Here is a 14,390-nt window from a genome sequence, read left to right as displayed (position 1 = left end):
AAGTTTCATTTTGTGTCACATTCTTCATAACGTAAAGTGTTATTTTTCTAAAAGTCCATGAAAAGATGAGAGGACGCTATAAACGACTGGAGGGCAAGGAGCGAGTGCACGGAAGAGCCAATAGCGGCGCCCATGCAGTTTCTGAGCCGCAGGGAGCTGCAGCACACACAGCCGACTCTGATGCACCTGCCTCCGGCGTGAGCGTCCAGGAGGCAGGCGACTGGGAAACAGGTATGTCGTTTAATCAACCCCGTGGGGTTGTCAAATATTGTATTTCATGATTCTTTACTTGCAAAGGTACTATTTACTCAATTTTGATTCCCTTCAGATGGAAGTGAATTAAGACTTCACTGAGGTGTTTCACATGCAAACTAAATTCCTTCCTTTCACAAAGATCCTCTGTTAACCTGATTGCATGAGTGTGTGTCTTCATATATTTTGATACCATACTGCTTAATCGTCTTAGCTCCAAAGCTCTGCAATGAAGATAGCAAGAAGGTCTACCTTGGAGTACGTGTAAAGATGCCTGTTAAGGATTTACTTCGGAACATCCGCATAGCCCAGGGCACAGACCCCCAACATCTTCAGGTAACCTTCACCACCACTAAAACCTTATTTCTGACATTTTATATGAGAGGATACTCCCCAAACACTAAACACTGTATACTTAAATATCTACTGCTGGGTTAAAACCCCCCGAATCTGGTTATTTTTTAAGTGTATTCCTGACATCTGCCTATCTGTCAGTAACTCTGCCTTGAACATTTATATAAATCGTTACACAAAGAACATTGAGGAGATATGTAATTTTGTCAAAGGAAAACTTGCATAACATTGCAAATGTCAACCCTTATAAGATTAAGTTTTTACGCTGAGTAGCTTTGTTTCTTAAACATTATGTTCTGGTAGGGACAGCATATTATTTTAGTAATGATTGTCTGCTGGAAGGACCATGAAGAAATCAAATGGGCCAAAATCATTTAAAAAAAAGAAAGAAAAAAAGAAAACTGTTTTTCACACTAAATGTGCGGCTTTCTTATCAAAATTGATTAACTAGTTTTATAGTGCTTTGACAGCCACTTGTTATATCCCAGTAGTATGTTAAAAGAAGCACTTTTCCCCCAAAATATCTCCTCTTATTTATTAATTATTATTATTATTATTATTATTATTAATAATTTATTAATTAATTCAATTATTTATTTATTTATTTATTTACAAGCAGAACCTGCACAGCAAACGAGTCCAAGGTAAAGACCAAATTTGACACTTTTTTTAAGGTTAATTACTTTTGTTGAGTCTTGTTTGTCTGAGAAATCATAATTGTGTCTTTTTCAGGGGACAAGAAGCGGTTTAAAACACGCACAGGAAATCGAACAAGCACGGTTAGTGAATGTGATCGTTCCTCACTTGTCTGTGAGTTGGCACTAAATAATGTGAAGAACTAAAAAACATTTAAAGGATTGCATCACTGCAAATACTTTGGCTGTCTTTTAATCACAGAGAAAACGCCCCACCAGTAGCCTTGAGGAGCTGGCAAACATCGTTGAAGTGCTGGAAGAGGATCTGAGGACCAGTACCACAAACAGTTCCCCTATTCAAATGTCCTCTCCCAGCTCAATAGTATCACATAAGTACACTTTTGAGACAAATGGTAATTTACTACTGTCATGTTTTTTTTCTTAATACATAAAAACTTTATTCATCAATTGTGTAACTTCAATTTCCACCTTTACCTCGTTAGGTACCGGATACAACAGTGATGAGTCTGATGAAATCATCCCCAGCCCCCCTTCTCACACGGCCTACTCATCCGGGACAGCAGAGTACCATCAAAGCCCGCCTCCTACCGGCATCATGACCACAAGCTTTCAGCACATGTGGACAGAAGACAATTGGTTCGCTAACTACGCAGTGAGCAGCTCCGAGTTTTTTGGGGCACAGCTGCAGAAAGAAGAGACCCAGTTGAAGGGCATTTCTGATGATGCACTGCTGGCCACTGATCGACACGGCCGAACGTAAATTGAAAAATTCTTAATTATATGACTACAGGCTAAGGCCAATAAGATGATCTGTTTTTGAACTGATCAATGGAAATGTGTAGCCTACAATTTCAAAAGCTTTTACAATGTTGTTCTTTCTGAATAGAATATCTTAATCTTTCTTTCTCTCCTTACAGTGTTCTCCATAATGTGGCATGTGACGGAGGGAGGGCACTGGCCTATGCAATTGCTAAAAGGATGGCGGCACTTAATAGTTTAGACCTGAAAGATTCGAATGGAATGGTACAGTACAAATTTGAAATAGTATAGGATCTAGTCTTTTTCAGTGTTTTAAGTGGGCCGAAACGCACCGGTACGGAGATCCATCACTTCTAAAAATCTCCCTTGAGCGTTCAAGTACTTCTCAACGTGCAAAGAGCGTACTGTCAGCATTCCGGTACGCTTGACAATGCATGTTTTGTTTCTGATCCCAAAAAGCATTTCTGGTGAGCGCCGCTAATTCACGAATTTACAAATAGTATGGAAGCCCTGCACTCATCACATCACCATGCGCACGCTTAACCCAATCCCTGTATAGATCTGTGCTTGACGAGAGAAGCGCGCACACGTCATTCAAGTCGCCCACTGAAAACTTGATGCTAGTGCAATGCTAGCCGACCTGAACACATGTGTACAACCATAGCTCTTGAGTTAAAGGTCCCATATTATTCAACTTTTAAACATATTAAAATAGTTCTAAAATGTGTAACAGACATTTACAAGCGGTTATGAGTAATACAAATGTGCACATTTAGACCACTGCGCGGTTGCAACGTGCAAGCCAGCTCGTCGAGACCACTTAGCGGCCGGTTAGCATCACAAAGTCATGTCAACTAGGTGGCGAGTTGCCAGTCACGGCAAATTAACCACCGCGGATTGTATCTTGACAAAACAATACGCAAATGCTTCATATTATCCAATCACCGTCTGCTTCATCATATCTGACCTCTTTTAACCAAACAACCTTCACAAGACAAATGTAGCTCACACTTAAGGCACTAAAAATACACCAGTAATATGGTAGAAGTTGCACATCTCTTATTAGAAAGGAGAGGAAGGAAGGCTAAATCAAAAATGTTAAAATTACATCTTTACCGTTTGCAGTCGTGTAACACTGTTGGGACCGATCCATTATGTTTAAACATGTTGCAGATCCAGCTCTGAACAGGCTTTCACTAACAAAATAGTCATTTGAGAAATTATGTCGGTACACGTCCTTTAAAAATAAAATTAATCCACTGTCTTCTCAAAGACTTGGGACGAAGGAAGCAACCACTTTTTTCTGATTTTTGTTTCCCCTCTCCACTGAGCATTTGCGAGCAGGGGAGAAAAAGAAAGGAGAAGCCAGTTTCTCAAATTTCAGTGGGCGTGGCATACCTTTACCAGTGGTGGTGCCACTAACCTGAGGGGGCTGGGTCGAGTGCATTTTTGTGTCTTTGTGACTTCACTAAGTCACGGAAATTTAATCTGCCCGTTTGAAGCACACATTTTAGAAAGGAGGAGAAAGCCTTTTTTCATACCTGGTTGGATTGTAGACAGGCCGGGATGCATATTATTGATAGAAAACCCCACTAAAGTGCATTTTCACACTATGGGACCTTTAAGAAAGTGAAATAAAAATGCTACCATGCCGTACTTGCTCAAAGCTTCAAAAAGACCACGGACTCTGGGGTGGATTCGCAATCTGTAGCACGGATGGAAAAACAACAAAAAACTGTGCTACTCATGCTGAAACGAGAAGTGAAGCCGGCGGCGGCCATCTTGCGTTGCTAAGCTTACAGCACATTGACTTTTACGCTGCGTATTTTTCATGTAATTTTCTTCCTCTACAGCAAAAATACCACCGTGTGTGGCGTACGGTTGTACCAATAAGTGTAGGAGAACCTCTAAATGCAGTTTTAATCTGTAAGAATGTGAATATAAATTTTCTCTCATAAGTTATTTTTCCAAGTGCTACTCAAAGATTGGTCTGTATCATGTTATCAGAAAGCGCACAAATAAAGCACACAATAAAAATTAAAAAAAACAATCGCTGTGAAATGTAAACCTAACTTCTGCAAGTCACAATACTGAGATAATACTCTGAATGGTTGATGCAAACAATGAAGTTTGTTCTTTGCTAGGCTCTCATTACACGGATCCTGGTGTAAAGGGAGTTATTTTTCCCACTTAAAACACTGGTCTTTTTTTATTTAATAAGTCAAGGTTTTTATCAATTACAAAAATGGAATTATAAATGCCATACAGCATTTGACATTTCCTTGTTTTAAAGATCTATATAGCTTTAAGGTGTTATTATGGTGTGGTTCTGATACCAAGAATTCTTGGCATACAGTTGCTGTTCTAATCTGCTGGCTCAATCAGAGCTGGACTCGACATCCGGTATATTGGGCAGATGCCCGGTGCGCTGACCATCTTTAGGGCCGATGCAGTAATTTTTAATTATTATTTTCCTCCATTTTACATCAAGAGACTGGCCCACAATTTAAAGGACCTAGTCCATTCATGTATTTAGAATATAGTCAGCAAACTGAACCAACATCAGTCAATATCAGTGGCAAAACTATGTGTTAGGCAGGGGTGGTCAGGAGTCAGGCTGGGTCGAGCTGGTGGGCTTGAGTCAAAATGCAAGGTCGTATTTTTTTTGTGTGTGCAAATCCAGCCCTGGCTCTATAGTGGACCCAATAGATTTAAATTAAGACAGAATATTACACACAATAATAAAATTGTCCTTGTCTTTCATGTTTCCAGACTGCCCTCCTCCTCGCAGCCAAGCACAACCATCACCTAATAGTAGAGGATCTGATCCGTTTAGGTGCCTGTGTCAGCGAAAGGAACAACTCGGGGAAATCCAGCCTCCACCTTAGTGCTGAGAAAGGCTTCATCCGAGTGCTTGAGGTTAGAATTTTGCTCTTTAGTAAAACGCCATTAAATGCGGAGGTGGGCACTTCCGTTTCTCCGTCGGCCTATCGTTGACGAATGGACACCTTTTCGACAGATTGCCTATGATGCGAAGCCTCGAAAAAATACACAAATTGAGCAGTGACTGAAGCAAGTTTTTGTCCATCGATCAGGGTCAGTACGGACGGTCTTTCTCAGTGTGTGTATTTTATTGACGGGGCAATGGAGAGCTGGAAGTGAGAGGGAAGGCTGGGCTTTGCTGCCGCCTCCGCGACCTGACCCTGAATAAGCAGTAGTTAATGGATGGATGGCTCCTTAATAATGCTCGTTAACAAACTTATTCAGTCCTCCTTTTAATGTTTTTTTGTGTTATAATAGAGACACATTGAACCTTAAAGTAGCAGTACAATTGGAACAGTAATGCCTTTTAACGTTATTTTCTACTAGGTCACCCTACGTGCATTTGGAAAGTACTATTTACTTTGAAGTCACTGTGAAGAATGCAAAGTAACACAACTCAGGGAGCCTTCAGAAATTTAATTTAAGTATTCCAAACAGTCCGAAGTGTAGCAGACCACAGTTGGAATGCCTTTTCAAACGCACACCGTCATGGCCAAATGTTCAACAAGTCAAAACTATGATGTCAATACTACATACAGTACTGTTAAACTTACTTTGACTATGTGTAACATCATGGAGCCAGTATACCTTCTGAATTATCACAAAATTGTTATTGCAATCAAATTACTGGCACTATCTACATATTCCAAATAGGTTGCAATCCAGGGTGTCTATCTGATATTTTAAATCCAGTCCTGCCACTTGACTCAGTCATAACTCTTCATTTTGCTCAACCACCTTGTTTATGACTTTTTAAAAACAAGGAACAAAGGTGACACACAGCTTTCTCACCTGTACATTTTCTTATAGGTTCTGAAACGTGTTATGATGGACGGTGTGTACATTGATGTTGAAGCCACCGATAAGTATGGTAAGTCCTGTTGCGTTTGTAGAAAATAAAAACCGTGCCGAGAAATTCCTTCACGTAAGTCTTAGGAATAATATGCTGCTTTCGGCATTGGTGCATATGATCATTTCTGTGCAAGTTTGTGTTTATAGTTTATAGCAGAGGTGGAATCGCATACTATAATTGCAAGTCATAAGTAGGCCTTCGTTTTAAGTCTAAACTTTTAGGTTATAAGCAAGTAAAAAGTGAGTGTGACAAAAATCAAGCAAGTCAAGTCCCAGTTAAGTTTTAAGTTGAGTCACTTGAGTTAAGCAACTCAGACGTCGATTCATACAGTCACAAACGATATTAAGGTGATAATACAATGTTTTTATTGATTATAACACAAATGACGTTTTACACCAAATAAAAGACAAATAAACAACGGAGTATTAAACCAAATTTGTATGCATATACTACAAACTACACTTAAAAAGTTTGAGTCCCCCACACACTTTCATGATTTCCATACAAAATTTCCACATGTAGTCATCAAATTAGTTGTAAAATGAATTAGAAAATATCATCAAGACATTGGTGAGATTGACTTTCAAACTTTGCTTTCGTTTAATAATTTTGTAACCACAGAACTACTCTAAAGCAGTCGGTTCTCAAGTACTGTATTGTGACCTTGGGACCCGCATCTTCCTATTGTTACAAAATCACAACCCATTTTATAGAAGTTAGGAACAATAAAGCATTATTTAAATAGCCCTACAAAATACTGTACATGTCCAGTATGTTACATTTTTAAATGAGGTTTCAAATGAATTTGACATACCGCCAGAAGCATATTACCATGCTGTCCGAGCTATTTGTTCACAAAGTAGCTGGTAACTAGAGTACAAGTGAGTAACATTGCCTAATCCTTACCAATATTGTGTGTTATATAAATGGGAAATTGGTATATGCCTCAGTGTTGTTATGGGGGGGGGGGGGGGGTGATAATTAGAAAATGCATGTAATATTTGACTAGATTTTCGTGACCCCCTTTTGGGTCCTCACACGCTAGTTGAGAATCACAGATCTAAAACCATCTCGTCTATGCAACCCCCCCAACCCCCCACCGATGAAAAAAAAAAAAAAAGATAAAAAAAATAACACAAAAGTACGTTCATTCACTGAATCATTCCTGAACCGGAATTGGCAACACGTTCACTCACTGACTCGTTCACTGGCTGATCCGCGTTGGCTAACGCCAATAGCATGGGAGTACGTTTGCTCGTGTCTGACGCTGGCTGCTGATTGGTCGTTTGCGAATATTGACGACATGGGCGTGGCTGAACTGAGTGTTTCTCCTTCCCCGGAAATTAGGGAGTATTCAATTGAGCACTCAAGATAGTGCTATTCAGGTTGCACCGAACATCCACCCCAACACTAGGAAATTTACTCTGAAAGTGTAACTTTTTATCCTAACAGTGTTAAGTTAACACTGCTTACTGCATATTTACTGTATAAAAGAATTCTTGCATAGTTTGAAGGTGTGCTTAGTGTGATTATACTGTTATAGGAAGAAATTGGTTCCAATGAAGCGCTTTCTACTGGGTACGGCATGGTGTTACAAAATGGAGTATTCAAAATCTTTTTTGTATTGAACAAATGTAAAATCCCACTTAACCAGCACCAACATTCTCAATTGGAAAACCTGTTCAGAACAGAAACAAACAGCGAGGCAACCACAAGCCTCTAGAGCAAAGTGCAGAATACACAGATCAGAGAACACTGACTTGTCAAACAAAATGTTCTTGTATACGCCTCACACAAGGGCCAGCTAGATGCATGCAAGCGTCACATATACTCGGGTTTAGACAGGTTTCCATGATAATCAAAACACCTCAGTCACGATTTACGAACATAGCAATTTCCAGCAAGTTGTATTCCAAGTTGTCCGTTTTATTCACCAGAGATCTTGCCATGGGGATATAAAGACTCATTTGTGGTGACTTAGGATGGCGACGCCAGCATTATTACGAATGCAACTGGAACATTTTACGGGCAGTGTATGCCCTACTACAATATGATTGGCTGCTGCATCGCTGAAATATTAAAATGAAGTGCGTTTGAGAATACTTGCTATCTAATTTACATTAAAGTGAGCTGTTACAATTCTAGGCGGCACGGTGGATGACTGGTTAGCACGTGTGCCTCCCAGTGCATAGGATGTGAGATCGAGTCTGGGCTTCAGCCTTCCTGGGTGGAGTTTGCATGTTCTCCCCGTGTTGCGTGGGTTTTCTCCGGATTTTCCGGTTTCCTCCCACATTCCAAAGACATGCATGGCAGGTTAATTGAATACTGGTTGTTTGTCTCTGTGTGCCCTACGATTGGCTGGCAACCAGTTCAGGATGTACCCCCGCCTACTGCCCGAAGCCACCTGGGATAGGCTTCAGCGCCCCCTGCAACCCTTGTGAGGACAAGCGGTTAAGAAAATGAATGGATGAATGTTATAATTCTACATTAATAAATTACATTACAGTAATGATTCATGTGGGAATCAATTTTTCTCTATCAGTTTGTCAATCAATCAATCAATATATACGGATAGAATGTAGGGATGTAACGATAATGGCAATATCATAACATCGCGATATTAAAACTGCCACAATATCGTCATCGTCATGTTGCGATATTAAAAGCAGCTGTTTAAAAAAAAAAGTCAGATTGATTTCAATTTGTGCAGTTCCAACACCTTCTGGTGGTTAGTTTTTTAGTGCAGTTTAATTTTCACAAGGCATGGCCCTTCTATTTTTAAAATCGACACTACTGGTCAGATGAAGGGGATCGTAATATGCTTGTGAACCGAGTCAATATTTGGGGAAACTCAATGTGTGTGTGCATTAGCAAGTAAAGGCCTCAATAATAAGTGTTATTAGAAATTGTAGGTTGTTGCTGCAGCGTTGCTGTTATGTACAAAAGCACAATATTGTGTTTTTTTTAGTATGAGCTCATTTTCTACAATATTGTGACCCTTTGTCGCCCTCTATGTTACGTCATGTGTGCATTGTGTATGTGAAGAAGGGGGTGTGTAATTTAGTTTCTTGGCCACAGGTGGCAGTAACAATTTGAAATAAAAATTTCTGCGTTCATCAGCGTTAAGAAATCTATTAAGTCATATGCCATTTGAAGTTTCAATGTGAATACTGGTTAACAAGAAGCAATTCATTCATATGTGATCCAGATTGAGCATTTGGCAGCACTTTGAACATGTTCAGATGCCTTGAAGACAAGGTTGCAAGTGTGTGCTATATGTAGATCAAGAATCTTGTAAATACCAATATAAACGAGTTCAAGTAGCACTTTGTATTTGCAGATGACTAATATTTAAATCGTGCATTTTTCTATGCACGCTGTGTTCTTAATAATTACATGCATCTGTAGTTCATTACTATAATTTTCCTATTTTTGACACAAAAGCAGATTCATAACTTGCATGCAAATGAATTAGGACAGTAAAAACTGATGGATGGACAATAACTAATACTAATTTAAATTGTTTAAAAAAAAAGGCTACAATTACAAGTTAGAAAAACACGTTATTGACAGGCTTGCCTCTGTTTCAAAGGATATAAGATTACTGTGTATTTGTGTGTAACTCTCTGTTTGTACCATGGGTGTGTTTTTTTCTTGTCTTCAGTGGAATTTTAACCACTGTTACAAGTCTAGTAATTCAACTTTGTTCTGTATTTGTTTCTAGGAATGAGTGTTCTTCAGTGTGCCTCTGTAGCCCTCAAGGCGACGTTGCAGCGTTTGGAAATGAGCAAGAGCCTCAATGCCACTAGACTGCACATGATCCGCAAGAAACAGCTCCTAGAGACCCTGGAGTGTCTGCTGCAGATGGCTAGCTACTCTCATGTCATGGTTCGTATAGCTCAACAAAAATCTTTTTTCAGGTTTGGATCAACTTTGTCTCTGCTTGAAGTACCCGTTTCATTTGTCTGTGACAAGTTTAACATAGTCATGTTTTGATTATCTTTTGTTTTAGATTGTGTGTGTGTGTGTGGGGGGGGGGGGGGGGGGTAATACTGTATCTTCATATTTAAAATGTGCTAAAAAAAATTCAAATGGATTTGAATGATATTTACAAGTCTCAGGAAAACTCCATGTTCCATGATTTACAGCCAGCCTCAGACTTCAATGAGTCACACCTCATCCTTGTCAATATTAGCATGAACTGAAATTATACTCCAGGTGTTTTTCAAATGTGACTAGGATGTCTGGTGTAGCAATAAGAGATTTCCCGTTTGTTGTACAAAAATTTACATCCTCAGATTCAGATAAGAAAGCTAAAAATATTTTAGCCTTGCTTAACACTTTCTGTCATTGTGATTGCCACAGTATTTCTGGCAGACAGCTAAAAGCTAGCATTGACTTACGGCTAACTGGCTAACAAACAAACAAACCGTGTCTGTGCTTGGTTTGGCCACACTTGTGCCCTGAATATTTTATCATAACTCACTCTATGGCACAATAATATTCTTCAGCTGTTGGCTTAGGCTCGAGTATCCCTCCCTGTGCTTGCAAGGTACTCCAAAAACATTTTACTTTGTGTTTGTTTGGATGTTCTTCAATTCACTTCACACAATGTTTTTTTTTCCCAAATGAAAAGTCTAATCTTTTACCCAGATGATACATAATGAGATTTGTGGTTTGCCAAAACATGACAAGGTATCCTACTAATTAAGTTAGGCAGGTCAAACAGCATACTGATGTTGACAAGCATGCTCTTTGTTCAACACCTCAAACAGGTTGTTCATCTCTTTGGCATGTGTTTAATTTGAAAGTTCTTTTCCTTCTGTTCTTTCCGTAGGGGACCTGGGGTATGAATGCCTGAGCTGCAGCATGTCAACGCAGTAGAGACCCGACAGTAATGTTCTGAGTATGAACAGGCTTGGTTTGTGAGGGAGACCTTAATTCATAGTCTTCTGTCATGAATCTAGTCCTGTTACGTAAAGCTTAAAGTTAAAAATGCCTGATTTGGGAGCATTTTTTGGCACTAGTGCAAGTTTAGGTGCCCATTAGCTGGTTTCTGTGAAACTTCATTGTTTGTTACGTTTGAGTAACAACTAGCCTTCAGTGTGTGGTCCAATCGTTGAGTCCTATGGAAAGTTGCTTTAATTATGCTGTCTAGCATGATGGTATGTGTTGGTGGTGTACTATGCTGTGCTAAGATTTGGATCCCATAAAGTTCACAAAAAGGACTGCCTTGTTTATAAAAACACCGAGGCTACTCCATGCGTGTACCAAACAAACAAGTAAACTCCTACATAAATGTTTGAGCTCGACCACATACAGCAATTTGTTTGTCAACAGCAGACACATTGCCTACCTAAATAACAGCAATTGAGCTTGTGATACCAGCTAGTACAGTTCTGGACAGTTTGTAATAGTATCAAATTACTATTTGCTGATGTGACGATGAAGTGATTGTGCTCCTGTAAAAAGAACACAGTCCAATGTCATCGTCTGCATGTTTCAATTTGCAGCAACTAAGCTAACACATTTGCCACCATGATACTAGATCAACATCATACTTGTGTATAAAAGGCCATTATATTATGTGTGTGTTAAACAATTGTATTGGGTGTTGTGTTGTTTTCTACTTGTTACTAAATGCTGTGTTTCATGCAAGCACTTGGGGCCATATTCTCTCGTGTGTATAAATCCAAAAAGGTGCACATGTACATTTTCCCATGTACTAAAATCGGACATTCATGCACCCTTTTGCCAAGTATGCCCTTTGGGTGGGGCAACCATAAAATGTGGGCAGAGTCCTGTGTAGGTGAAACATCATATTGCATGTTTTGATGCATTTAATGACTCGGTGCCAGCTGACAGTGTGGGACGTTCATTGACTTTCAAAGGTCATAATGTGTCCCTACGACATTGATCCACCGGCCGGAGAGCGTCATATTATTTTACATTAACTCATTTAACCCCAAAAACATATAAATACGTTTTTAATACTTTGTCCTTCACTCAAAAAAACTAATCTAATATTTTTGTCCCTAAATCAGCCAAAAACGCTCTGTTCAAAACAGTCTGTTTTAGGGGTGTGTCACTTTTATGTAAATAGCTGCACTAGGCCACGTCTAGGCCATACTCTTCTCTCTCTCCAAGGGGCAGTGATTTTGGTCATGGTAGCCATGTGCTAATGTTGTGAATGGAAACGACTGGCCAAGGGGCAGAAGAAAAGAAAAATACACTTTCTTGACGGCCTTTTTTTCCGGGGAATAAATAGCAAGTAGCAGACTGTACCCACTCTTCCGATGAATATGCATTGGACTCGGGGCACTCTTCGTCGTCCGATTGAACGTCCGCCTGAGCGTTGTGCTCCGTGTTTTCCGGTGTCAGCATCGCTCGCCCGTGAACCTTTATAACGTCCAACTTCGGCGTCAACCTCGGAGTCACCATCATCATCATCGATGATGATCATTGTCGTCATCAATGTGCTCTTTAGCGTTGGTCGATGTCTTTGAAAAAAACGGCTCGACCGTGAGCTGCTTGCAAGCAGCCGCCATTATGGCTTCTTCAGCCATTGTCCCCTCAACACTCTAGCCCTGCCTCACGTCTTCTACTGACGCCCACCCAATCTTATCAAAAGAGAGTCATCGCTGCCCTCTAGGGGCCAAAAATAGTCATTAGGCTCAATAGACCTGCTTGAAACTTTCACCACAGCTGCGGAAGGCTTGCCTGCACCCGTTTAAAAAAAATAATAATAATAATAATTGGATGACGTCTTTTAACGTCATTGGCGGCCCTCCGTAGGTTTTTACTTGACGTCTTTTAACGTCAGTGGCAGTGAAAGAGTTAATGATGAAATTTAGCTATATTCTAATGCTAATTGCTTCAAAACAAAAACAGATACAAATGTACTTTTCGCCCCCTGATGAAATAAGAGACTACAATCTTTTTTTGGTAGGTTCCATGTTTTTATAGCAATAGAACACAATATTCAGTGGGCCTTGCAAAATCGGTCAGAATTCAGTAAAACAACTGGGAGCGAAGGGGGTTGCTTCAGTGAAAATGACTGGGAGTGAATGAGTTAACTAGCAAAAATTAGGGATGCAAGTGCAAATTTTGGGCCGAAGCCCAAAAATGAGAAACACTTGGCTGAAAACTGAAACGCCCCCAAAAAATATGCCAATTTTTACTATCATTGCATTTATTATAATTTATTAAAATGATAATATTATTATAAAATATTTATTTAGCTTTGGCATTCTAACGAAGCACAATATAAATTGAAATGCGTCCACATCGCAGACATGTTGGTTACATTAAACACCAAACGGGGGTGAGCATTTTCTAGCGATTACACTTTATAGTCAATGTAGTTCGCACGGGCGGGCACGGATGCGTGTGGTGCAGATGATGCGTTTGTATTCGGAGCGGGACACAGCGCGGGCGCACTTAGAATCTGCACATTAACAGATTCACCAACTTTTAAAAATACAAAAAATTCTTCGCAACAACCAGTCGGCTTCAGGAATGGACTGAAAAGTCACACATCTATTTTAGCCATATTATTTCGGCTTTTATTTCGGCCGAATGCCGAAAATGCCTATTTTTGCCATTTCCGGAAGAATATTTTCTGTGGCCGAAAATTCGGTACATCCTTAGCAAAAATAAAGAAATACACATTCACCTGGAGCTTTTCCACTTCAAAACTGCTGCTGGCAGTTGACACTTTCTAAGCACTGGCCTCCCACTATTACATCAACTGCAGTCATTGTATTGGTGCAATGGTGAGTTAGACAACAATATTTCCCCTTGCGTCGAAAATCAAATGCGTCAGATGCGTTTTCAGGACCTGAATGTACATTTCCCAGGTTACGCACCTTGGGTGTGTCAGAAGTCTAGACGAAAGAAGGTGCACGTTAACAACCGTGTGAATGGGAGAATATGGCCCTTAGTGACTTGTTCTTCATTAAGGTCACCTTCTACCTTGTATATTTTTGCTCAGTTACAACTGTCAAACAGTTCAAGACTTCACTTTTAGATTATGAGCAACACATTATGCAACCAGTTGGAATGGAACCATATTGTTACAATTATTGTATCTAATCAAATGTTACAATGACATATCCACTGTTCTGTTATTAATGTCTGCCTACATGATGTTACTTTCTAATATTTTGTGGTCGGCTTGAATTATATCTGTATTTGTGCAAAATTATTAGTACTATAAAATTATATGTTGCTTTTGTAGATTTTCTCCCAAATCAATTTCTCAAGGAAGTCATGTATGCTTAGAGTGAGGTTAGCAAGGTATTAACATTTATTGTTGCAGGTGTAAAAATACAACATTGTGTTACGTAAATATAACTGCATTGCCATCTTTGAGAATTAAATAAAGACTACATATCTTACATGTCTTAAAAGTTTTTGTTTTGAAGGTTAATTACCACCTTTTCATTTGTGTTTGACAACAGTTAACATCATAA

The 14,390-nt window shown here is 39.5% G+C and overlaps 1 protein-coding gene across 1 annotated transcript; it reads left to right on the top strand.

Moving 5' to 3' along the window:
• The first annotated feature begins 65 nt into the window (after positions 1 to 65).
• LOC144052292 (uncharacterized) lies at positions 66 to 14,284 on the top strand. The gene is made up of 11 exons (XM_077566225.1): positions 66 to 231; positions 467 to 588; positions 1,226 to 1,250; positions 1,339 to 1,385; positions 1,504 to 1,654; positions 1,745 to 2,018; positions 2,180 to 2,285; positions 4,794 to 4,940; positions 5,874 to 5,934; positions 9,641 to 9,804; positions 10,754 to 14,284. Exons 1-11 carry the CDS (start codon positions 66 to 68, stop codon positions 10,775 to 10,777), a joined length of 1,287 nt encoding a protein of 428 aa, XP_077422351.1. The 3' UTR covers positions 10,778 to 14,284.
• Positions 14,285 to 14,390: the final 106 nt, after the last annotated feature.

This window comes from Vanacampus margaritifer, chromosome 5, assembly GCF_051991255.1.
Source record: "Vanacampus margaritifer isolate UIUO_Vmar chromosome 5, RoL_Vmar_1.0, whole genome shotgun sequence".
NCBI lineage: Eukaryota > Metazoa > Chordata > Actinopteri > Syngnathiformes > Syngnathidae > Vanacampus > Vanacampus margaritifer.
The sequence above is the reverse complement of the archived record's forward strand: the minus strand, read 5'-3'. Positions and strand labels throughout refer to the sequence as shown.